At 48.7% G+C, this 23549-nt stretch overlaps 7 protein-coding genes and 2 non-coding genes across 9 annotated transcripts; 1 reads left to right on the top strand and 8 right to left on the bottom strand.

The window, feature by feature from the left end:
* Positions 1–310: 310 nt before the first annotated feature.
* BO88DRAFT_378998 (MFS transporter) lies at positions 311–2076 on the bottom strand (the record flags this gene model as incomplete). Its single annotated transcript, XM_025704460.1, has 3 exons — positions 311–650; positions 734–1852; positions 1919–2076. 3 exons carry the CDS (start codon positions 2074–2076, stop codon positions 425–427), a joined length of 1503 nt encoding a protein of 500 aa, XP_025568873.1. The 3' UTR covers positions 311–424.
* A 1476-nt stretch (positions 2077–3552) lies between these two features.
* On the top strand, positions 3553–5083 carry BO88DRAFT_400718 (SDR family oxidoreductase). Its single transcript, XM_025705661.1, has 4 exons — positions 3553–3715; positions 3779–4061; positions 4126–4309; positions 4382–5083. Exons 1-4 carry the CDS (start codon positions 3597–3599, stop codon positions 4945–4947), a joined length of 1152 nt encoding a protein of 383 aa, XP_025568872.1. The 5' UTR covers positions 3553–3596; the 3' UTR covers positions 4948–5083.
* A 3890-nt stretch (positions 5084–8973) lies between these two features.
* Positions 8974–10499, bottom strand: BO88DRAFT_461028 (glycoside hydrolase family 28 protein; the record flags this gene model as incomplete). Its single annotated transcript, XM_025711129.1, has 3 exons — positions 9969–10499; positions 9496–9915; positions 8974–9432 (listed from the first exon to the last, which is right to left on the bottom strand). The coding sequence occupies exons 1-3, from the start codon at positions 10194–10196 to the stop codon at positions 8974–8976; spliced, it is 1107 nt and encodes a 368-aa protein (XP_025568871.1). The 5' UTR covers positions 10197–10499.
* A 2455-nt stretch (positions 10500–12954) lies between these two features.
* Positions 12955–14505, bottom strand: BO88DRAFT_461025 (sulfatase family protein; the record flags this gene model as incomplete). The annotated part of the gene is made up of 1 exon (XM_025711128.1): positions 12955–14505. The coding sequence occupies one exon, from the start codon at positions 14503–14505 to the stop codon at positions 12955–12957; it is 1551 nt and encodes a 516-aa protein (XP_025568870.1).
* A 942-nt stretch (positions 14506–15447) lies between these two features.
* On the bottom strand, positions 15448–15528 carry BO88DRAFT_t14. Its single transcript has one exon. It is a non-coding gene; the product is annotated as a tRNA-Ser (tRNA).
* Positions 15529–15845: 317 nt separating this feature from the next.
* On the bottom strand, positions 15846–17985 carry BO88DRAFT_421377 (FAD/FMN-containing dehydrogenase; the record flags this gene model as incomplete). The annotated part of the gene is made up of 6 exons (XM_025708502.1): positions 15846–16016; positions 16103–16330; positions 16392–17066; positions 17125–17320; positions 17382–17824; positions 17908–17985. The coding sequence occupies 6 exons, from the start codon at positions 17983–17985 to the stop codon at positions 15846–15848; spliced, it is 1791 nt and encodes a 596-aa protein (XP_025568869.1).
* Positions 17986–18754: 769 nt separating this feature from the next.
* BO88DRAFT_t13 lies at positions 18755–18826 on the bottom strand. The gene has a single exon. It is a non-coding gene; the product is annotated as a tRNA-Cys (tRNA).
* Positions 18827–18924: 98 nt separating this feature from the next.
* Positions 18925–21286, bottom strand: BO88DRAFT_461020 (allantoate permease; the record flags this gene model as incomplete). Its single annotated transcript, XM_025711127.1, has 10 exons — positions 18925–19210; positions 19261–19451; positions 19517–19820; positions 19877–20040; positions 20096–20268; positions 20317–20415; positions 20461–20534; positions 20582–20781; positions 20828–20921; positions 20990–21286. 10 exons carry the CDS (start codon positions 21284–21286, stop codon positions 19139–19141), a joined length of 1668 nt encoding a protein of 555 aa, XP_025568868.1. The 3' UTR covers positions 18925–19138.
* A 642-nt stretch (positions 21287–21928) lies between these two features.
* Positions 21929–23251, bottom strand: BO88DRAFT_356076 (NAD-dependent epimerase/dehydratase family protein). Its single transcript, XM_025703719.1, has one exon. It carries the CDS (start codon positions 23005–23007, stop codon positions 22039–22041), a length of 969 nt encoding a protein of 322 aa, XP_025568867.1. The 5' UTR covers positions 23008–23251; the 3' UTR covers positions 21929–22038.
* Between the last annotated feature and the right edge of the window lie 298 nt (positions 23252–23549).

The following is a 23549-nucleotide window of genomic DNA, read 5'->3' as shown; positions in this document are numbered from 1 at the left end:
GGGTATTTCGAACATGCAATCTACCTCTGATATTCAAGGATGTTCTTTTGTAACAGCCGGTGCCCTTCTAAATAGCATGGACATGTCCATGTTGCCGTTGTTAGAAGTGGAAATCGACGGCTTGCATGCATGCATAGTCCATGGGTTTGCTCATTGGAAGACGAGTATATTCATTGATAATTTTAGTATTTCCTTCTTTCATACTGATGTAAAGCCGTTTTGTGACTACTATAAATACATTTACATGGGCTATAGTAAATGGAAGAAAGCCAGCGATTAGACAATCTACTTGGCACCAAACCATGAATGACGCATGCCTCCAGATCCCAACACAGATTAGGGCTCGTTCTTCTGCTTCAGGGGCGGTATATGACCAAAGCCCTGGCTGGGCCTCTGAGCATAGCTTCAGATATAAGGCCTAATCTTACGCCTCCTTGTCCAGTACTGGGGCAAATTGGCTTCTTAACCGCAGACGCTTGCCATAAAGCAGGAATGCCAGAGGTATTGGTACCAGGGCCACAGCTAAACAGCCCAACAGTGTGCCGGCCCACTGAATGCCCATATTGGCAAACATTTGCGACGAAAAGAGCGGGAACCCTGCTGCCACGAGCGAGCGGCAGAAGGTGTTTGCCGCTAATGCAGATGCAGCGCTGTAGCAAGTCAGAGAATCTCCGATAAAAGAGAAAGGAAGAAAGTTGTCGAAAGCATGTGGAGATCAAGTGATGGCACTCACTAAGCGAGATATGTATCAATCAGGTAGTTGAACAATTGAATAAAGATCATGAGCAAACCGGCACCCGTGAAGAGGCCGCTCAGGGTCGGGACAATCCAATGGATGGTGCCCGTGAATCCAGTCCAGCCGAGCCAGAAGAGCCCCGCGGAAAAGAGGACACCACCCACGATTGCCGGAGGCAGTCGCCACTCTGGAATGGGGATATTGTTGTTGGCCTTTAGCTTGGCGTTGTAGGTCTTATTCACGTAGACCATGTAAGCCGTTGCAGCGAGCAGGCCCACGACGTTGGACAGCATTGGAAGCCCGCTGACACCGGGAGACATGGCATAGACGCCTTGGAAGATGCTACTGTAAGCAGATAGAAAGCAGTAGAGCAAGCCATAAACAAAGCTGAGGTAAATCGTGACAGCTATAATAAGCGGCTCTTTGAAAAGCATTTGCAGTGGCCGTCCTAGGTTGTTGACAACCAAATCATGTGGACTAAGTTCGATCTGCTCCTGTTTCGCATGGATACCCCAATTTCCGGTGATTTGGCGCATTTTGGTTGCTTTTGAAGTCAGAATTTGTGGCGCATAGGTTTCCTTGAGAAATAGCAGATTAAGAATACATGTTGTGTATCCCATAAATGAGGGTATATAAGCAGTCCATCTCCAGCCAAGATATGACTTGTTTATAAACCCCCCAACACAGGATGCAACCAGCGGGCCCAGGAAGACAGTATTAGCAAAGAGGGCAATAGCGATCCCACGTGTCGAATTGTCATACATATCAGCGAAGATAGCGGCAACATTGATGAGCGGGCTGCTACCGAATACACCACAAAAGAAGCGACAAATTATCAAGGTCTGGAGGTCTTTGGACACAGCAACAGCCGTATTGAAAATACCGAAGCCCAGCATAGCCACAACGATAGGGAGCCGGCGACCTTGGCGCTCAGACAGAGGAGCCCAGACTAGAGGGCCAAACGCATAGCCAGCAATGTAGACTGAGCTCGCCAAAGCCGCCACTTCGACACTGACATCGAATTCCTTGGCCACTGCGCTCATGGACGGGCTGAAAACGGCGGAGTCGAAGGTCGAGCTGATGCAGGTGAATGCAAGAATGACGCTGATATACAGTCTAAATTTTTAGGGAAGACAGCCTGTCAGTTGCGGGGCGGAGAAGCTGGACATGAGATCATCCTACCTAGTGCGCATCGGCCAGTTCTGAGGAAACGCCGGGTCATCTGGCCCGTCAAAATCGACGACATAGTCCTCGCGGTCCGGCAGTAGCGGTGGATGTGGTCTACCTCGACCAAAAGAGAGTATATGATTAGCTGCATCGTTGGGCAGTCCGTGTTCCATGTCGTTCTGGGTGCTGCTGCATATGTCGAATATCTTGATCGGGAGTGAATCTGGCATGGAACTAAAAGGAAGATAGGACAATGGTTAAGATCTTGTCGTCAAATATGTTCCGGGCTACTTTTGGGTGTCAACTTTTTGAACGCTGCCGGCCTCTGCTCCCTCATGGAGCGCGTCTCCTGTCCCTGTATACTTAAACGCGGAACTCCGTGGGCATTTATTGTGGATAAAACCAACAATGTATCATCACAAATCATAAGCCTATGCCGATATATCCGGTATGCTAGTCACGCTAGTGAACAATCACCAAAGCACCCACCTAGGACGTCGGAGCCCAGGAGCCCACCGCGATAGAGAAAGGGGCGGCAGACGTCTCGGCGTAACCAAAACCGTGGCAACAAGATAAATAAAGGATTCAGACGAGGCGCAGCACACCGAAGTGGTGGTGGGTCTTAGTTTACGCAGTTCAACCAAGGCCTCGAGGGCAGTCGTCACACCAGAGATTGAGCAGCGAACCATCATTAGCAAAAATTCAGAGTTAGACTTGATCCTACATATCCACTGTCTCAGCAGAACGCGGCCATGAGACCTTGATTCTAGCCCCATCTTACCTGCTATCATACGTTTTTCTTACTGGAAGACTGACCCATCCCTTGAGGCGTTGATAGCTTAGCTCGTATCACTTCTTACGCTTGAGGGGCACTCAAAGGTACAACAGGCCTGATGATCGGCACACCACATTACCCAAAGAACTTTCAGTCCAAGCCAGATCCCACTGTCTTTCAGTTGGAAAGCCATGGAAGGTGTTTCTCTCTAGTGCCATCCCCTGGGCTCAAATCATTCAACATGTCTGCGCTGAATAGTAATGCACTATTGAGAGTTATCTGCTGTATCCGGTAGCTTGTAGAAGCTCAAATGTATCCGTCTGTGATATGGGAAAGATGGATGGGGTCAACTATATCTTTGCAGATGTATACATGCAACATTAAGTATAGAACGTCTGTCCATGAGAGTAGCTATCTTTTCAAGGTACAATGACTCGGAATTATCTTGATGACTACATTTTCATCCTGTTTGTTATAGTCTTCTTCTACTTTCATCTTGCCAGATGCAGTAGGAATATGCGTTTCCAGTCATGTGACTTGAGGGTTTCCTGGGGGAAGAACGTGGGAAAAGAAGTCGAGTTGAAGGGTTGAAAAATGTGGGAGGTGTTGACAGGTTAAGGGAATTGAAATGCTACCTGGTCGGCGGTCGGATGTTCCTGATCCGGTTCCATAACATGGACATGAGCGGATCCATGGCGCTTGGCAGCAGCATGTTACAGTTTAGCAACAGACTGCCAAGGCTTTGCGGGACCAGTACTGGACTCCATGTTATACTATGAAAAATTATTTTTGCAATCCCTGTATGACAATGCGTTGGCAAGCTCCAGGGTGGTGAGGGGGAGCGAGAGGGTTATAAAGCTCCAAGTATACCCTTCGAAAGTTCTGATGTCCCTCATATCCTACGGATTCTCCATTACCATGAGCAACATCTACGGCATCCGGCCCTTGGCCAGCAAAGTCGCCTTTGTTGCCGGTGTTAACGGCATCAGTGGCAGTGCCATTGTCGACTATCTAATCAAGCAGCCCGCCAATGAGTGGTACGTCATTTAATCCCCTCTCCCATGTTCTCTGCAGGCCGCGCCTACTCACCACAAACTAAGGGCGGAGATAATCATCACGTCGAGAAGGCCTCTCAAGATCGTCTACACCGACCCAAGGGTGCGATTCGTCGCCATCGACTTCCTTGCGCCGGCCGAAGCCATCGTCGAGAAGATCAAGGAGCTGTGCAAGGACGTTACCCATGCTTTTTTCACCTCGTACATCCACAACAATGACTTTTCGGTACTGTACAAAAAGAATGGTCCCCTTTTCCGTACCTTCATCGAAGTGGTGGACCTTGCCTGTCCTAAGCTGCAGCGTGTGGTGTTACAAACCGGAGCCAAGGTAAGCAGGATATGTCAAATCTCTTCGGTCTCAGTACATATGATAACTTCTGACTGTTGGCCAGCATTACGGGTTCCAATTCAGGGACATTACAACCCCCTTATTGGAAGACATGCCTCGCTATGAAGGCCCAGAGAACATCTTCTACTACGAGCAGGAAGATGACCTTTTTGCTGTCCAAAAGCGCCGCAACGCCTGGAGCTACAACATCATTCGCCCCATGGGCATCATCGGCTACAGCTGTCAATGTACGCCTTGACCCCCTTGTATCGCCTTTGGCTTCCATTGCTAACATCCTAACCTCTTCCCCAATACGGCAGACCTCGGAATCAACGAAACTCTCCCACTAGCCCAATACTTCCTGATCTGCCGAGAGCTCGGTGACGCGCCACGCTGGCCCGGTAATCTGCAAAGCTACCACCGCGTCGAGAAGCAATCGTCCGCCCCTGGAATCGCCAACCTTACTATCTGGGCGGCCACCCAGCCCCACTGCAAGAATGAGGCCTTTAATCATGATGATGGGGATGTGATCGTCTGGAAGTTCCTCTGGCATTTGCTAGCCAGATACTTCAAGGTCCCAATGGACAAGTTTGAGGCCCCTACTGAGGCAACACAACCATTTGACCTGGCCGAGTGGGCTCAAGACAAGAAGCCGGTATGGGAGCGCATTGTCGCCAAGTACGGTGGCGATCCAGAGGCATTCCAGCTGGACGCCTTCCAGCTCATGAACTGGTATATCACACCCGCGCCCAACATGAAACCCTTTATCAGTACGGTCGTGAAAGCACGTCAGTTTGGTTGGTGCCACAGCGATGATACCTACCAGTCGTGGCTTAACACCATGCGTGCATACGAAAATGCCGGTGTGCTGCCAATTCTCCCTTAGTCTTTTGGTCGGTTTACCAAAGCAAGCAGAGCGGAGATGAAAGCAAATAGGATAACGGAACTTGGATCCACTTTCTAGATGGAGACTGGCTTCCCAAGAATAAAATCGAATATTAGTTTAAGAAGGTACTCAAGACACGCTTTTCTTACCATATCTACCATCCATATATTTTCCCGCTCCCTCCAGTGGTCTCTCCCCTGACTACGTATTCTCAGCTTTCAGTACAATATTAGATTCACGTCTTTGAGCGGTAGAAATTTTAGTATACTACTTGTTCCATTCCCCGCCTAAGACGACCGAGTAGATTTGATTAGAAAGTTTGTGACTCTCTAGTTGGTGATGAGACTAATCGGAATACAACTGGTACAATTTCGGCTATCATAGAACAACTGAGATTAGAGATCAACGTACAGAAGATGAGCTAATATATGTCTCTTTATTGTCTCCAGCCAATATGCTATGTAGTCCCCCACACCTTATTCATGACAAACTACTGGAAGTTGCCCATGGTGAAATTGACAAAAACAGTTCTTTTATGAACCACGCGGCGCGCCCGCCCAACGACCTATTTCTGGATATCTCTGGAGGTGGCCGGGAAGAGAAGGTGCACATTCCTGCAAAGTGCCTGCAGATTAAGCCTGGCTGAAATTATGAGGTAGCTCATGACTAAGACCATGAAATTATTTGGCTGCCGGGTGAATACCTTTCCACAGAGGTGGGTTGATGTCCGCTAAGTTGACTAGATAACCCTTGAGTAGGAACATGCAACTCGCTCACTCCGTTACAAACCATGTGGCCATGTTACTGCACTCCTTGGAGCTCAAGCCAACGTGAAGAATGGCATGGTCTAGCCCCTCTTCTATCAGTGTCGCACTCATGTATACTCCCTCACCTGGGAAATATGTCCAATCTCTTGACTTATCCTTGCTTGGTAGGACTTTTCACTTCACGAAGAATTAGTGGCAACATGGCACGCATCCTTGGTGAACACCAAGTAAGCATATGAGACCCCCTGTGTCAGGTTTGATATTAGTGATAGGGTATGATACTCCTTCGGTTTTCTATAAGGTGAGCAGGAGCGTGATCATTGCAGTGGCTTATCTGGCGTTAACAACGGATAAGTACTGGTGTATATGATCTCTCATGACTCTGGGCTTTCTATCTCACCTCTGACAGCTATCCTGTCGAGCCCTCATAATATAACTTATGCATTTTCTGAGTAGCGGAAAGTCTATATCAGTCTATATCATCTTGTACTTGCGATTCTGCTCCCGTATGTGGAGCTAGGAGTCCCGAAATAATCCAGAACCTTCAATTTGTTACTGACCTTGCCAAGCTTTGTTGCCCATTGTTGGAGTGAGTGAGGGGGCACTCTTCGAGGCCTTGAGAAGACGACATATGCGTTCGATGTCGTCGAAGAGCACCAGGTTTCGGAATTCCACCGCATGTATTCCTGCCTGTCTTTATTATTGGTCCAGAAATATGGCATTTCGGGATGCCGCTTGGTGACATCTGATTCTGAAGTCTGGCGTTAGCACCAAATTCCTTCTTCTTCGGGGCCTTGAACCTCGAGAGCGTGGAAACTAATTTCCCAGCCGAGGATAACGTTCAAAACCGCCAGAAGTAATTCATTTCCCATTAATGAAACTTGACCTTGGCTTCCAAATACCTCTGGGTTTTGATCCGACGCATAAACTTGCGCCGGTGCAACTTGGCAGGATACACAGCGTGTGCATGGGTGAGCATATCCATCTTCAACCGAGAACTATGAGCAACTTACTGAGAAGGTCCAGTAAACGTAGAGTCTACCCGTTTCTGTGCGATACAGCCTTTATTCTGTCCTGTCGAGCTAGTCAGATGGTGATGTTTTACCCGTTGTATATGAAGCAATGAGGTTTCTATCCAACTCCAACTGCATAAATAGGATATCGTTATTGTTAGAACCCCAATATTTGGATATACTCCTCTACAGCGCAAGGGATAGGCTAGAGGTCGGGTTCCGCAGCATGTGCCTCGTCAAAGACTGTAATCTCAAACGATTCCTCGGCCTTTCTCCCTCTTCCTCCTCTTCCTCCTCTTCCTCCTCTTCCTCCTCCTTGGCCTCCTTGACCTCCTCCTCGGCCAGTGGCATTAGTGACGTAGTCCATTAGTAGTTGCATTTGTGGTTGTAGTTGTGGTTGTAGTAGTAGTAGGCGTAGTAGGCGGCGGCGGCGACAAATAGACGGGACTGGAGTATGTCGGCATTTTGGGGTACAGTGGGTCATACTCGCTTTTTGTCTTTGCACACCATGCCTTGACTGCCCGGGTTTCATGCCAGCTTTCCCATGTCCGGTATGATGGATCACTAGTGTCCGGGCGCTTTCAATGCCTCGCCTGAAGGTGCGATTGTGTTGTGGTGGGCTTCTCTTGCATGAAGCCGGCTACTTGATGGGTTTCCATTAAGAGGCTTAGCAGTTTGATCATGTAGTCGATAAGAATAACGCGCCGAGTATTCGCCAGGCCTAGACAGGACACTTTCACCGCGGATGATGTCACAGAGATCGACCAAGCACATGGCGTCGGTTGCGTTTTAATCCGGTAATAGGCTGGCATTACCTCTGATGGGCCCGATGATGCACCACGGAATAGCAGCTGCGCTTAAAATTTCGTCCACCAGCAGGTGGTATTTCGATCGAGGTCTTGATTGCGCTGATTATCGGTAAACAGCAGCCCTATAAGTTGGCACTGGACCCTTCGCTGATCTCCCGCATCACTGTCCACTATGAAGGATGCGGAGAATGGGGGTTGTTCTGCGGGAAATTCAGAGTTAAAATATGCTAGTGTGTGTTCAAGAAGAATGTGGACTGAGGCATTGTTGAAGGCTGTGTTGAATTGATGGCAGTAGGTATACTTCGTTGGTGTACCAAGATTCTCAAGCCTCTTCGCCTTTATAGGTGGCTTGGCCGCATCACTCGGTCAACGGGAGCCTCCTTCCTCCTGGCAAGATGAAGGGCCATGTTGATACGGACAATCCTCCAGTAGGTTTCAGACGGGTCATATTTGGTAGACTTCCGCTTCAGCTCGATCTTCTGCTTTGGGGTCAGCACATCATCCATCCAAAAGTTGCCGGAGCTAGTCTGTCTTCCGGGCTTTCATATAGTCATCCACATGATTTCTCTTAACATATTAGATCCAAAATCGCACGGGGCTTCTTGATTTATTCCGACTGGAGCATTGCGATAAGCATATCATTATCGTGCATTAGTCTCTGGGTATCAAGTCGAAAGATCTTTTTCTCTGCTCTGACCACAGCCTGTGCCTCGAAGAGTCGTTCCTGCAGATAGTTCACATTCGTGAGACCTGTATCCGTATAATGGCTCGCTTCCACTGTATTCTCTTCGTTGTCCGTGGCCGTAACTGATCTCCCTTCGTCTGGCCTACGTTTCGATATGATCTCTTCTCTTGGGATAACAGCACTAGGATATTCCCCGTTGTGGACTAGGAACGTCAAATTCAAGATTTGGTTCTCTAGACGGTGGACAACAACATTCATGTAGAAATGCTGTGGGCGTCTAGCAGAATAATATGAGTTTCTACCTTGAGGTTGCCTTGTTGCACACTGCTCAAACATCCTGTTATGGCCTATCATGAGGGGATCAAGATATAGCGGAATGTACTTTCGAAGTCTGACGTTGATAGAGAAGCACCTTGTTGGTCTGTTTGGGGTAACGGTGGTTCAAAGATAGGAAGATATGAATTAGAGAGAGATTTTAGAGCGCGATAAATGACGGCTTATATACCAGTAATTGTTCGCTATAATTCACGTCGCGATTTACTTCATCGCCAGTATTAACTAATGCCAAGGCCATTACTTTAACAAACCTATTGATTCATCTACTTCTATAAGGACTTCCATATCGAGCAAAGCTCCATTATTCACTAACACTATGGCAGTAATCCCACCTAACTAGTACATGTCAAGTGGATAGATATATACAACCAGGCGACCTAGAGACGCCGTCTCGCTTCACCTCCAAGACGAGTAATTTAGCAAGAAGCACCGGAAGGAACGTTCTCGCAGTCATCGCTGGCCTTTCCACCAGAGAGGTCAACACCGGACCAGGTCCAGTCGGAGCAAGAGCCGTCACCGCAGAGGATGTAGACCTGGGTGGCGTCGTCCTCAAGAGTACCGGTGATACCGTCAACGGTGACATCGGTGATGGGGATACCAGTGGAGGGGGTGCCGGTGGGGGAGCCGTTCTCATAGTCCTGCTCAATGACGATACCGTAATCGGTGATGCCGGAGAGCTGGATGTTGGAGTAAGTGATCTCGCTGACATCACCGGTCTCCTTGTAGATGGTCTTGATGCGGACACCGTTGGCAGAGTCGCTGACGGTGGAGTCGGAGATGGTCACGTTCTTGACGGTGTTGTCATCACGGCCACCGACGGATCCGATGGAGAGACCGTGGCCACCGGAGCAGGTACCGCCGGTGAAAGAGATGCTCTGTAGTCATTACCATTAGCCATGTGTACTGATTGGATAGTTGTGGTGGTGGGGATATCGTACCTCGCCAGAGTTGATGGCAATGCAGTCGTCCTGGTTCTTAACGGTAGCACCGCTGATGTAGACACCAGTGGACTCGCTGATGTCGAAACCGTCGGTGTTGTGGCCACCGTTGTCATCACCGTCGGAGTTGTCGATGGTGAAGTCGTTCAGGTAGACGTTGGTAGCCTGGACACTGATGGCCTGGACGGGGGTGTTCTTGATGTTGATGCCCTTGAAGGTGGAGTCCTCAACATCGTGGATGTACATGAACTTGGGCTTGGTCTTGCCACCGTTGGTGCCCTTGCTGTCCCACCAGCGGGAACCGTCACCGTCGATGACAGCGCCGTCAGCCATGGTGACGGTCAGATCCTTACCACCGAAGCGGATCAGGGGACCCTTCCATTCCTCGTAGCCGAAAGAAGTGGTACCCTCGAAGGTGATCTAGGTGATGTTAGCGTGTTGGCGAAGGTGAGAGACGGCTGAGAAATACATACGGTGGAGCCATCAGCAGCGTCGGACAGGTCGAGGGTCTCGCCAGCGGGGACCTCAATGCTGCTCAGGACAACATCGGAGCAGCTGGAAATGCTCTCGCTGGCCTCAGAGGCAGAGGTGAAAGTGCAGGTGGAGGCCTTCTTAGCGAACTCAGAGACGCGAGAAGGAGCGGGAGCGGCAGAGACGAGAGAGCCGACAGCGGCCAGGCCAAGAAGCTGGTAGGAGTGCATGGTGATTGTTTGAATAGGTTCTGGTCAACAGAACAGGTTTCGATCAAAAGAATGGACGGGGTCTGGTCAACAGAAAGAAAGAAGAAGGAGTGGAAGAGTGAGGTGTTGTTGGATAGAGCATCTCAACGACGGAAGTCCTAGAGAGTTTTATACGTGAAATACTGAATCATGCTAAGCTTCTGTTCCTGAACAAGGCAGTGAGATACCCCCATTATTGGTGGAAAGACCAAGGGGACCCTCCGATCCACCCGGGTATCAATCTCTAACGGCGATGGGCGCTTCAGCCAGGGATACCGCCGGCACTGCATGCATCGCAGAATTGGTAAGCACCAAGGTTCGTGTCATCCGGCGTATCTCAGACGCTAACGGGCTTACAGTCCGGCCAATCTCGACCCAAGAAGGCATTGATTGACGCTTGGGCTGAAGGTCGAAGCATCGGCGGCTCTCGGCACTGCTCGGCATCTCCACTGCTGATGCCGTGTCTTGCTCTCTTCCTCCATCTGCCCCATTCAGCTTATCCACGCTGTTTCACTCTGTCGCAACATGCTTGGTGGATGCACCGGCAGAGCATGTATCGTCTCGGCAATTCTCAGTGCCAATGCATATTCCTCGTCATCCCATGGTCCTTGGAATTTGGTGATGATATCGATATAGACTGCTTTGGGACCCACCAACACTACGGATCGGTCGGAATAGACCGCACTGACGAGACTAGAAACTGCCACTGCCGATCCCACTATCGAGACTCTGGCAAAGACCCTTTAGGGCATTTACAGGGTCCGCGAATCAATATGAATGATCCTTTCGGCGACATTCCTTTCAGGGGTCCGACCGACCCTGGTTCCTCGGCTGATCATCGGATAAATTTTAGGGATATTGTGCACACGAACGCAGACATTCTTCCGATACGCGATCATGCCAGCTTCTCCGATAGCCGACTATCTCATGTCTTACAAGCCCATGGGGTAATGCGGTGGGATGATATTGTGGGTTGTGGCGTCGCAGGAATCTTTCTATTCTCGCCTTCAATTTCTTCATCTTCCGGGCCCGCAGTGGGTCGGCGCCAACCCTAACCTGAATCCATGGAAGTGTGAAATCTCAACCCCGTTGTACTTCCAGGGGATCACACTGGTTGGGACAAAGTGATGCGGTGCATGGCAGGGTAATCAATATCTGCTTCCTAATATCAGTTAAATTGTTACATATGCCTCGCCCGTGTCGAGGTCAGTTCTGGACTGGACTTCTTTCTGCCAAGAAAACCGCGATATTAAGTGTTGTCGAACTCCGGGCGGTCTCAACCGCCAATAAATTGATACGATCCGTTTTGCTGGAGCTAATCACTGCACTCTGTCGAGCATCATTATACATCTATGGCTAATACATGCTACATCACGAGTTCGTGCCCTATTATCCAAGCGAAGGAGCTGTGTCGATCAACCCGTAGGGCCCTGCAAGAGCGAACTGCTTTAGACACGGACTTTACCGAGGAAGGTTTTTCCACGAAGCAGAATGCATCTTTTACAGGTTCTTGAGTTGCTGGGGACCACCAGAGTGGAGCAGGTCCAAGATAGCTAAGAGATTCAAGGCTGGTGGTACTCGCGGGATTGTAAGACTATTATCAGAGTCAAGCACAATTATCCACCCATAAATGAGCTTAACTTATCTGTCTTTCTTGGCAGAACGGGATTCGCAAGCCATCTGCTTCCGGGGGGTTCTAGGGGGTGTGTGACATTCCCCGTCCACTATCGTCGGCTATAGAGGCACTACTGGGTCTCGGACTTGGACTTGTCCGGTGCAGCGCCGTCTGAGGGGGGCAATATGCATGTTTAATCGTATTTTTCGTATTCAAAACTTGAGATCGGGAATGGTCTAGGGTACAGTCGAAGTCGAGATTAATTCATATACAATCTCAAAAAAACTTATTTCTTCTTCGGTGATTTCCCTATATTACCGGCGAAGCGAGAAGCTCGTGGACGTCTGCATGCGAGACAACGACCCTGAATGAAGAGTCAACACCATCACAGAAAAATCGGCGGTGAAACGTGCGGGTTGTTAGCTATACAGTACCAAGAGTTAGCTGGCGCGTACTCGTTCCTGCCTAGCCCGTAAAAGTCTTGGCTATGGTGGGACTGGCCTGGGGAGCTGTTGGTGGTATGATCCTGGGACCCCTTATCCAGAGAAACGGAAACTGCACTTTAGCTTAGTGGTATCTTCTCCCAAAATTTTCAAGAGCGGAATTTGAGCGACATATCCTACTCCTAACAATCAGGGGTATAACATGAAGGTGCAAAGCCGTATTGATCTCACATTGACACCAGCATAGTTGGTTGCAAATGTACGATGACAGTTTTAGCTTACAGTGTACACCTCAGAAATAAACGGCAACCACGAACATCTCTGACAGGTCCAACGACGCAGTATGGAGTTTGGATTACACGCTAATCAATATAATGATTTGTGCAAGGGGGGCCTGAAGCAGCAACATTGGGCGTGCCACTGACTCGTCTCAGTCAGTCTGTTATTTCAAGTTTCAACGCCATAGGTTCAAATCTTTGTATGTGATGTGAGAGGGTGAAGTCATTGTATAGAGGCACATCTTCAATATGGAATCATGTTGTCATTATCCCATTGCTATACAGTTAGACTTATAGGATTATACATGGCTTCGTCTTGAACTCACTCTATATTCTCGCCCTCCGCCTCTTCTACTCTATCTGATATTGTCTAGCCCCCTAACTGTACGTACTATACACATCCCTCAATGCACCGGGGTGTCCCCAATCTCCAGCATCGTCTCATCCAACAGCCTCGTTAACTCAACCACCACGTCCGCATACTTGGCGTCATGATACACATTGAAGAGCTCAAGAGGATCCTTCTCACAATCAAATAGCTCCCACTCCTTCGGCTGCCCACCCTCCTGCGTTCCCGGCAAGTCAAAATCCTCCGCATACCAATAAATCAACTTGTACCGCTGATTGCGGACCCCATAATGCGCATACGCATTATGAATAGGATCCCGATGCATCCAATACCGATGATACGCAACCTGTTTCCAATCCGCCGGCGTCTTCCCCTTAAGCAGCGGAGCAAACGACACACCCTGCATGTATGAGGGAATCCGCAGCCCAGCCAGATCCAACCAAGTCGCCGCGAAGTCCACATTAGAGATAATATCATCGCAGACCGATCCCGGCTTGATAATCTTGGGGTACCTTATCAGAAACGGCATCTGGAACGACTCCTCATACATGAACCGCTTATCGAACCAGCCATGCTCACCCAGGAAGAACCCCTGATCGGAGGTATAAATAACCACCGTATTCTCCGCCAACCCCTCCTCATCCAGATAATTCAGCAACCTCCCAACATTCTCATCAATTGAATGAATCGTCCGCAAATACCGCTTCAAATACCGCTGGTACTTGAACCGGCGCAGCTCGTCATTACTCTTGAACGTAAACACCTCCGCCGTATCCTTATCAATCAATCGAAACCCGTCGATATCCGCATCAGACACATTAGGAATCTTCCTATCGGTAGACCGACTCCCAAACAGCTCCCCAACCTCTGCGCCTCCCTCAGGCTGCACCAGCCCCAAATCGAAGTACGTGATGTCACTCTCAATCCGCATCTTAGCCACCTCTGCGGCCTTCGCCCGGTTCTTGTAATCATCGTCAAACGTATCCGGCATCACCACATCCTCTTGATACAGTCCCCGATGAGCAGGATGGCACTCCCATGACCGATGCGGTGCCTTGTGATGACACATGAGGAAGAACGGCTTCTTCTCCCCAGCCTCATTCTCATCCCCATTGCTTCTATTCTTCAACCACCCCAAACACTTATCCGTAATAACATCCGTCGCATACCCCGGCTCGACCACCTTTTTCCCACCCATCTCAATAAATTCCGGATCAAAATACCTCCCCTGTCCCGGCACCACGCTCCAGTAATCAAAGCCCGTGGGTTCATGGTCCTCCCCCTCGCCTAGATGCCATTTACCAATCATGGCGGTCTGGTAGCCGCCGGTGCGTAGGTGCTTGGCGACATTGGGCAAGTGTTTGTTGATCTTGCTGTCCAGGGTCATGACCCCGTTCACGTGGTTGTGGGTGCCTGTAAGGATGGTGGCGCGGCTGGGGGTGCAGATGGAGTTGGTCACGTAGCAGTGGTTGAATTTCATGCCGTCGTGGTAGAGTCGGTCGATGTTAGGGGTGTGGTTGATGTTGGTGTTGTAGGCGCTGATGGCTTTGGAGGCGTGGTCGTCGGCCATTATGAAGAGGATGTTGGGGCGGGGTGAGGGGGGCATGGTGGGTGGTGGAAGGGGGTTTGTGAGAGTTGTGGGTTGGAGGATTCTGATTGTCATTTTTAACGATGGACTGAGTATATTTGTTTGTGCATGAGGGGGGTTGTGGGATATAAGTGTTCAGGTGGATAGTAATGACGGGCCGGGTAATGATTATCTGGATGGGACGATGAGGGGCAATTGGCATAACTACTTTGTACTAGTAGCGGGGGGTATACACGGGTATTCTATACGTTGTTGACTTCAATTATTGGTCAATTGAGTGTATAGTGAGGGGTATCAAGGACGACGCGTGGTGTTCCTGCGCTAAAGGGTTGCGAGAGAGAGCTCGTTGCTGACGCCATCGGAGCGGTTGATTGGATGTCTGGCCTCTCCTTGTGAGTTGTCTGCGGAAGGGAGCTAGGTTAATTTCGTCGTGCCCTCGTACAGTAGTTTGTGTCATTGTTTGTGGTTGATAATGGACAAGATTTATAGCTACTGCTTTATCTGCTGTTCTATGGTATCAGATTATAATGAATGGTACACCTGGTTTGTTGGTTGAGATGAGCTATTGCGGCGGGATCAGCAACACAACTACTTTTAGGTTCAATGTCACTCGCTAGGTGTATAAATGATGGCTAGGTATAGTGGTGTGCGATGTGAGGCATGGTAATAGAGACATGTTTTACATCAAAAGAAACAAAAGGGTAGTACCAGTACAGGTACTTGGTGGTCACATCACCTTCACAATAGTAGTTAGCGCACAGGATAGGTATCCAAGGGGGCATTGGATATTGTACTAGTAGTATTGGTATCACTTAAGTCACCATTATCACAGTCGACTAATGACTTTACCAAGAAGTACGCCTACACAACACATTTGAACAATGAAGATCTGCAAAATAGAAAAATTAAAATGTCCTTTATGGATGAGGAGGAAAGCAAAAAGAAAAAAGAAAAAAGAAACGTCAGCGACAGGACTCGAACCTGTGCGGGCGAACCCAATAGATTTCTAGTCTATCGCCTTAACCACTCGGCCACACTGACTAATCGTTGAAGATCTGGCAATCATAGTATTATATTCCTCTCCATAGAACTTAGACTTCGGATCGGGTTCATCAACATTTAAAGATATCCAATGTTTTGACATCTACATTTTTTTTAGACGCCACACATTAAATAACATACGTTTGAATAAAGCATTGACTCTTCTAGATAGTATAGTGAGAGATACAAGTTGTTTTACTTAAAAGGCCAAGGAGTGACTGTGACATTTCCAAAGTTCAATCTCAATGTTACTCTTTATATATTTATACCACTGCTCATCCTACACTACTAGTATACTGCTATCATCTACATACACCTTAGAAAGCCCGACACAACCTCCCATCCACATGCTCTTTCCATGCCTCACTACCAACACAATGACGACACCAAAGCAAGCCCTCGGGGTCATATGTGCTCTTAATCGCATGGAGTCGAGGATAATGTGATCCGAAGAGCGAGGTCTGCCACTCTGGCTCAAATGGGTTGGCCTATAATAACGAAATCCCATGTTAACCTTACTTTTCCAACAGAATCTTGTACCTTGCCTATAAAAAAAAACAAATAATGCGCTTACCTCGTTAAAGTAGCATCCTGTATCAGGGGCCAGCTGCCGAAGGGCATACCCCCTGCCGTACGTCATATTGTAGATGGTCTGTTCGGCCAAGGCGGACGGGAGGGATTCGTTCCAGCTCTGTTGGACGATTAGATGTACGACTGAATCTCTCCAAGCCGTGTTCAGAGCGTTGTCGACTGGGATGGCACTGCCGGTCATGGTGCCGGAGATTGAAGGAGCGGATACGCCCTGCGTCTAGTGTTAGGAGATCTCTATATGTACTGGAAAGGGGAAAATGACGACTACTCACGTCGACAGAAATGTTGCGAGACATGATGACCTCAAATGTATCGGCCAAGAGTTCGAGATCTTCCTTAACAGCCCGGCGTGGGATGAACCGTGATGCCCGCACACCTTGCGTCTTGCCGACAGTCTCAACGACAGGCATCATCTGCACGACATCATAAAGCGGCAGCGTCATCATTGGCGCAACCATGCTGGTCACAATAGTCTCTTGGGTCTTCAAGAAGTTCTGAAAAGGGCGGAGGAGCCTCTCAGTAGTGCCGTTCTTAGCATTGTACAATAGCAGAGCACCGTTCATGTTTAGCTGCGGGGAGCTGCTCATGGTGTAGTATCCATGGATACCATTGTTCTGAAGCTCAGCAAGGTAGCCATGGGCCTTCGCAACAAGTCGATACCATTCATGCTCGCCGGTAGCGTTCTTGGCGGTAAGGGAAAGGTTGATCATGGTTACCAGAGGCATGGGATATGCCTTGACAGTGACCGAGACAATCACGCCGTAGGTGCCACCACCTCCTCCGCGAATAGCCCAGAAGAGGTCCTCGTGTTGCAAAGCATTTGCGGTGACAAGATCGCCCGCTGGTGTGACTATCTCCGCTTCGATGATGTTGTCTGCGCCCATGCCGTATGTGCCTGTGGCCAGGCCATGGCCACCACCGGTCGCCCAGCCCACGACTCCGACGTCCTAGATTTTCAGTCAGGGGTTCTGCCTTTCAATTCTGCAAGAAATGTCCTTTTCTCACCATGTTTGTTCCGCCGACAGCCGTAGCATTATGTTGAGCAAGTGCAGCAAAAAGTTCACCGTCCTGCACACCAGCTCCGAGAGTAGCAGCCATTGTCGTCAGATTCGCAGGTTGGGAGGACGACCCGACCTTACTGTATTGGCCAGGCTGGAAGTGCTCGTGAAACTCGATCTTCTTCAAGTGATGAGTCCAAATGCTTTACCCTTTATTAGCAAAGATTGTAGCCCTGTATTAGAAAGTAGATTAGATCAACTTACGACAAGCTCCCATGATTAATACTGCGTTCAGACCCATGGCCCGTATTTTTGATATTCAATCGCAGGTTCCACTCCTTCGCAAAATGCAACCCAGCCTGGATGTGACTGGCATCGGTGGCATTGATCACATAGACTGGGTAGTTGCCAATACTGCAGCCTTCCTGCTCCGCATGCATATTTCCCGTGATGCTGGTCCCATCCGGATAAATCGGATTGCAGCTGTTGTTGGACCAGACCGGGTCATCGACGCTAACTGGATCTGAGGAATGAAATTGTGATGTGGTCCAGTTTCCCAAGACGGACGTACAAGCCGCTGGGTTATAGTTGGGCTCGTTAGGATAGCAGACGGACGCTGCTGGCACAGTTCGGATAAGTCTTCCGGATACGGTTTGGTTGAGAGAATTCCATTCATCTGCAGATGGCCAGCATGGGTCGGAGGGGAACTGCAGGGGTAATGGAATTCAAAGAGTGAGTCAGTCTACCACGCAAAGTAGGTTTTGAATATAACGCTTGTCTGAAAACTTACACATTTGCAGTCTAAGGTGCTGGTTATGCCGCTGACTGCTAGAATAAGCGTTGCGAAAAGGCTGGTACCACAATACATGATGTGATGTAACCTGTTCTGGAGCTGATGGCAGTACTTGCTAGGGAATCTTATAGAGGTCGCATGAGGGTTTTTATACTAGTCCTCCAGCCCTATGATCAGGCTGCGGAGCATAACTACATAACTTCGGTCGTTCAGTTAGCCCGATCGGTAATAAATATACGAAAACGAGCAATGGGAAACAAGTGGGGCAGCACCGGTTTCCCCAATTCAAGGGTCCATCTGCATTAAGATGTTCAAACGAATTCGAATGAAGATCGAGGATGGATTTGCCTCCAAGTGGAGGTTGAAGGCTGCAGGCTGCAGCCTTAACCCCAGTCTCAGTTCTCCGGATCCACTCGTAAGGGTTCTCAGTGATATCTATAGACCACTTGCCGTTTATAGCCAAGAACTCCATTTCCTCTTTCTCTTCTACTTATCATTTCCGGGGGTAAAGCACTACTCACTGTTAGGCAGTAATGTTTTAGGGTCGTTGGGGGGGGGAGGGGGTGTAACGATGAGCACATGATACAGTGATAAACTTGTAATTGAAGTTGTACAATACTTGAGTTCTTGCTATTTGAAGGCAACCAAGAGATGAAACTAAGATCTCCTATATCCATAGAGGCATATGCTTTCAACCACTAGTGAAGTACTGGGATATCAAAACTAGTAGTGTTTCCTCCTGAAAACAGAGAAAGAAGAAACAAAAAAAAAAGAGTAGTCAAAGATCAAATAAAGGCATTAACTCATACTTCAGCCGACAAATAGAGACAAACAGAGCAAAAAAAGGACCGAACGCGGTTCGAACGCGTGACCTCGGGATCTGCAATCCTACGCTCTACCACTGAGCTACCGATCCAAGTTGTGGAACACGTCAAAATTACGTACTATAACCTACAATAACAAAATTTTATCTAAAGTCCACAACATGGGGTTGTACATCACAGCATTATAGAAGGATACACCGCAAATAAGATGGTAGTACAGACTTTGACTTGGGAGTGTTTGGTATTTTCTCAGCGATTCATCTTTTTGTTTTGTTTGACTATGGACACGAAAGCACATAAGGTCATTAGTCTACTATTTAAGTTAAATTCTGGTCCGCAGATTGTGTTGTGAGGTTTGGCTGATGTGTCCTTCGTCACTGCAAGCGATGGCTATACAGGAAAAGCTAGTGCGCAAAGCGGAAATCCAATCTCTTACTTCCTGTGTCCGTCGTATTCTGCAGATAGTCCTGTCGTTCCTATGTGGCAAATTAGCTGACCATTCTTATGCCTAGAACATAGTACTTACCTCTTCGGTCATTGCGTTCCACACGCGCTCCCTGTGTTTGTTTCTATAAATATAGTATATCTTCGTGCCAATAAAGAGCAATATAGCCAGGATATTAATCCCTATAAGAGCAGAATTTCCGCGATGATATTTGGGTTTATCGTCCGCCCGGTAGATGTTGTTTCCGATGATGGCGCCGAGTTGAACGCACACTGTTGTCAAAATTTTGTTAGCAAGCATTCTTTGTAGCGTGGTAAGATAGAAGAGGTTAGCTCACTGTTATAGAGTGCTGCCGAGATTGTCCGTGTTCCCACGTTGTTAGAGTTCTTCGAGCACCATCCCACCAGGATAGCGTGGCAGTATGGATAGCAGAGTAGCACGGTCACGATGGCATACGTCCCCCATGCGTTGGTCATTGTACCAGGCCAGAAGCGGAGGGCAATAACACAGGGTAATGTCCATATCGATTGGATCATTGACACCAAGGAGCGCTCTTTAAGCCAGTCGCTGAGACGGGTGAGCAATAATAGACAGATGATATGGCCGACGCTATAGGGAATGGTGAGAAGGTTCGTAGTGAACTATTTGAAGTTGGTGTTAGCATGCTATACTAGATTTGTAGAAGTTACACGCTTACGGTGCCGAACCCTACACCCTTGAGAATCAGGGTTATGTAGGATGTCATTGGTGTCTGCGGGATATAAACTACTAGGCCAAGGATGTAGATGGGCCAGATGTCATAGTCTCGGAGGGAGTTCCAAAGGCGACGCGGAGTTATGGCTTGCCGGTTGTGCATGTCTCCTGAGGATTGTGAGAATGAAGTCAAAGGTTCAAAGCAATGGTAACGCATACGTACCCTTAGAGGGGTCATCGCGCAGAACCCGGTTGACCACGATGCTGACTTCACGGTCTGTGAACCAGCCCTTCGGGCGGAACCATTTCTTGGTGTCGACAGCAGAGGCAGGCATGCGAAAGAAGGAGCTTAGACCAATAAGAAGAGTGATGAGTCCTTCGATTAGGAAAAGCCACCTGTAGATTCTGTTAAATCTGTAAAGGAAAGGAAACCATGACACGTACCTCCAGCCAGCCATGCCCTGTACACCACGCATGTGGAGGATGCCGAATGCGAGAAACGAGGTAATAATAGTAGTTAAAGATAGTGCAGTCCAAAAAATACTATGACCGTCAGTAATGGGCTGAGATAGAGGAGACCAGAATTACCTCAAGCGGGTTGGAAGCTCTCGGCTTGTGTAAAAGTAGGATAACCAGAGGACAATGTCGGGAATAAAACCACCCTATAGAAATCAGAATGAATCACCTCGAATTCAATTCTTCCAATTACCTCGAGTATCCCCAACAATGCTCTCGTCGCATAGAAAGATTTTTTCCCACTTAAAGCAGCCTGCGCAGCAGCAACAATTGACCATATGGTCATCTGCGTGGGAATCCAGCGATCGGGACCCATCTGCTTGGACACCAACTGTGAGGGCAGCTCGGCTAGAAGGAAGGCGACAAGGAAGATGGTGTTTCCGGTATTGTAGTCTGCACACGTCAGAGACCTAGTAATAAGAAGAAGCGTTGCGCTCACCATTCGTGGAGAGACCAAGATCATCCAGCAAATTGTCCGACACAGCTTGTACAAGGTTTCCTCGGTCAACCTGAAGACCAAAAAACATCACGCACTATCCTCTGAAGTGAGCATATTTCCAAGCAGAACAGAATCACCTTTACATACAGCCCATAGACACACCCTCCAGTCCAATTTTCGGACGAGCGCTTTCTCTTCCTCCGCTGTCCACGTAAGTGTAGGGTCAAAGACATGTCGACACTCATACTGCGCTTTCTCATAAATGAAAGCATAGCGCTCCGCAACCTCAGGGTCTGCGAAGGGATTATTATCAAGGGTCGCATCCGTCGCATCTTCATACGGGCGTGTATGAACCTGGGCTTTGTCTTTTGGAGAGGGAAGGTCTTGCGAAGAGTCTGAGTAGTGCCGCTGATTGAATTGATCGGCAGTCTCTTGACTGACATCCTTTCGAGATGCCATGTTGCCAGTAGTAGACAGAAATCTGCATACTCCCAAGTTTTTCCTCGTCGTAGGCCGCGATCGGAACCTTTAAATGATGCAAGCTGCGAGCTCGCAGCCACCAACCCAAGGCACGCCATTTCCAAGATATCTCGCGACGAGAGATAACGGAGCATCAATGCAAGGACCTCCTCATGGCAGGCCACTCATGTTCTGCACTCCATACCGCGTGTGATCAGATACTAACCACTCTAAGCGAGGGCCCTTCATGCATGGTTAGATCGAGGGCTTGGCTAGTCAGCCGTGCCTTCAAGTCGTGATCTTGGACTTCAATTGCTTCATCGGGAGTGTGTCGGACGGTCTTTGAACGTGCAAGAGCCATGTAGTAAAGAAAGCAATAATGACATCCCATGATAAATTTCGAGTTTACAGAGTATTCTTCTTACGACACTGTTTACATTTTAATTGCAGTTGATCAATGCTTCTAAGCGAAGCGGGAGATGGTGCATTGGTGGAAATGGCGTCATCTGGAGGGGTGCAGTTGCGTGATGAGCCTGCCAGTTGGCGAGATCGGGAAGATAAGCAGTTCTAATTCCCCATTCGACCATGACTCGTGGGAAGAATATAGTTCCATTAAAGTAGCGAGCATAGTACGTACAGTTTAACTTAAAACTTGTGAGCATTGCTATTTGTTGGAATTACAGACTGATTTGGTTCATTCGCTTCGATGTCGGCAGAAAACGTTTCTATATGCGACATGTCCTACCGGCCAGTCACTCCTCATGGACCCAACCAAGTATCCTATTTGCCTTTTCAGCCGTGAAGAACGATTGATTTCCTTTGAGCTCGCGCCGAATCTCGGTATCGGGATAATACTTCTTCGCAAGCTCAATCGACGGCGTGTCCTGCGTCGTCGTCGGAGCAACAACATTGAAGATCTCGCACCCATCAAGTTTCTCAGCCTTCTCCACGGACAATAAGCAGGCTCTGGCAGTCGCATCCGGGCTCACCCATCCCCACAAGCTTTTGACGGCCGAGTCCTCCCAATTCTCCTTGTGTCCTTTCTGTGCCTCCTCGCGAGACGCCACGGCATGGATACGCATACACGCGATTTTCATCCCGGGGAACCATCGAGCAAATGTCCTCGCTTGGGTCTCAGCTTCTTGCTTGGCCAGTGCGTATGAATCTGTCGGATTGGGTGGTGCTTCTTCGTCAACGGGGAAATATTCGAATCTCAGCGGTTGCGTGGCATATTCGAGACCGATCGCGTTCACTGACGACGCGTAGCAGAATCGTTTGATTCCCAGTTGCGCAGCGGCGTAAAAGCCATTGAATGCCGATGTAACATTGTTGTTATGGACCAGTTGGTCGTCCTTCCCTATGGGGTCTGGTATGGCGGCAAGATGAATAACGGCGTCACAGCCTTTGAAGGCTTCCAGCGTGGCTTCGTAGTCATTGGCCGTGTCGGCAGTCTTCATCTCGGAATTGGGCGTTCCATCGTACTCGGTGTCAGTCCGATCAACCTGAACTGTGGAATGGCCGGCCTGAGAGGCCTCTTTGACCACGGCACGTCCTACGGTGCCGCGAGCACCGGTGATAGCGATTTTCATATTAACGGTTGAATTGAGGCTGGAGAAACTCCTGCGGTGGATTTGGCGTATCTGATTTGGGATTTGCCGTGAGTAAAGTCGGGAGGGAGCTATATGCACCAAGAATTTGGTCAATTGCAGAGGAGTGGACATATTTATTTCGGGACCTGACGATGCAGGGATATTCGCATACTGGCGGACCTGATAAGATGGTGGTCTGAGTCCATGACGTGAATATGATGGTAGCGAGCAATTCTCATGGCGGTGGTTACTGCGACGCCCATGACGCCAGAATGACAATCCTGGCTCTCGGCATGAAGCTCACCCAGCCTACCATAAACTGTGCTCCATATTGCAAAAGCAGGTGTGCCTGGGGTAAACCATTCTAGAACGTCTGAAACATATGTGGATGATAATGATGTGGTGAATGCGGGAATCGAAGATGTGATGTCATTCCGAGGGGATCGTCTACAACGTTCTGATCCTGAGCCTTAAGGCAACGACACCCGTGTCAGCCTTACCCGATGGACAATCGCTCGGATAGGTTATCATTCCAGCTACAGGGTCATCGTTCTACAGTATCCTATTGGGGTTATCATTATTTATGAGGAAGAAGAAACGATGGAGTATGGTAAACGTTCCAAATGTTACAGTGGAACTGTTTTGTGTGATGTAATTCGGTATGTGCGAGACAG

This window comes from Aspergillus vadensis (genome assembly GCF_003184925.1).
Source record: "Aspergillus vadensis CBS 113365 unplaced genomic scaffold BO88scaffold_1, whole genome shotgun sequence".
Taxonomy (NCBI): domain Eukaryota; kingdom Fungi; phylum Ascomycota; class Eurotiomycetes; order Eurotiales; family Aspergillaceae; genus Aspergillus; species Aspergillus vadensis.
Note: the sequence above shows the minus strand (reverse complement) of the source record. Positions and strands in the feature narration are given on the sequence as shown.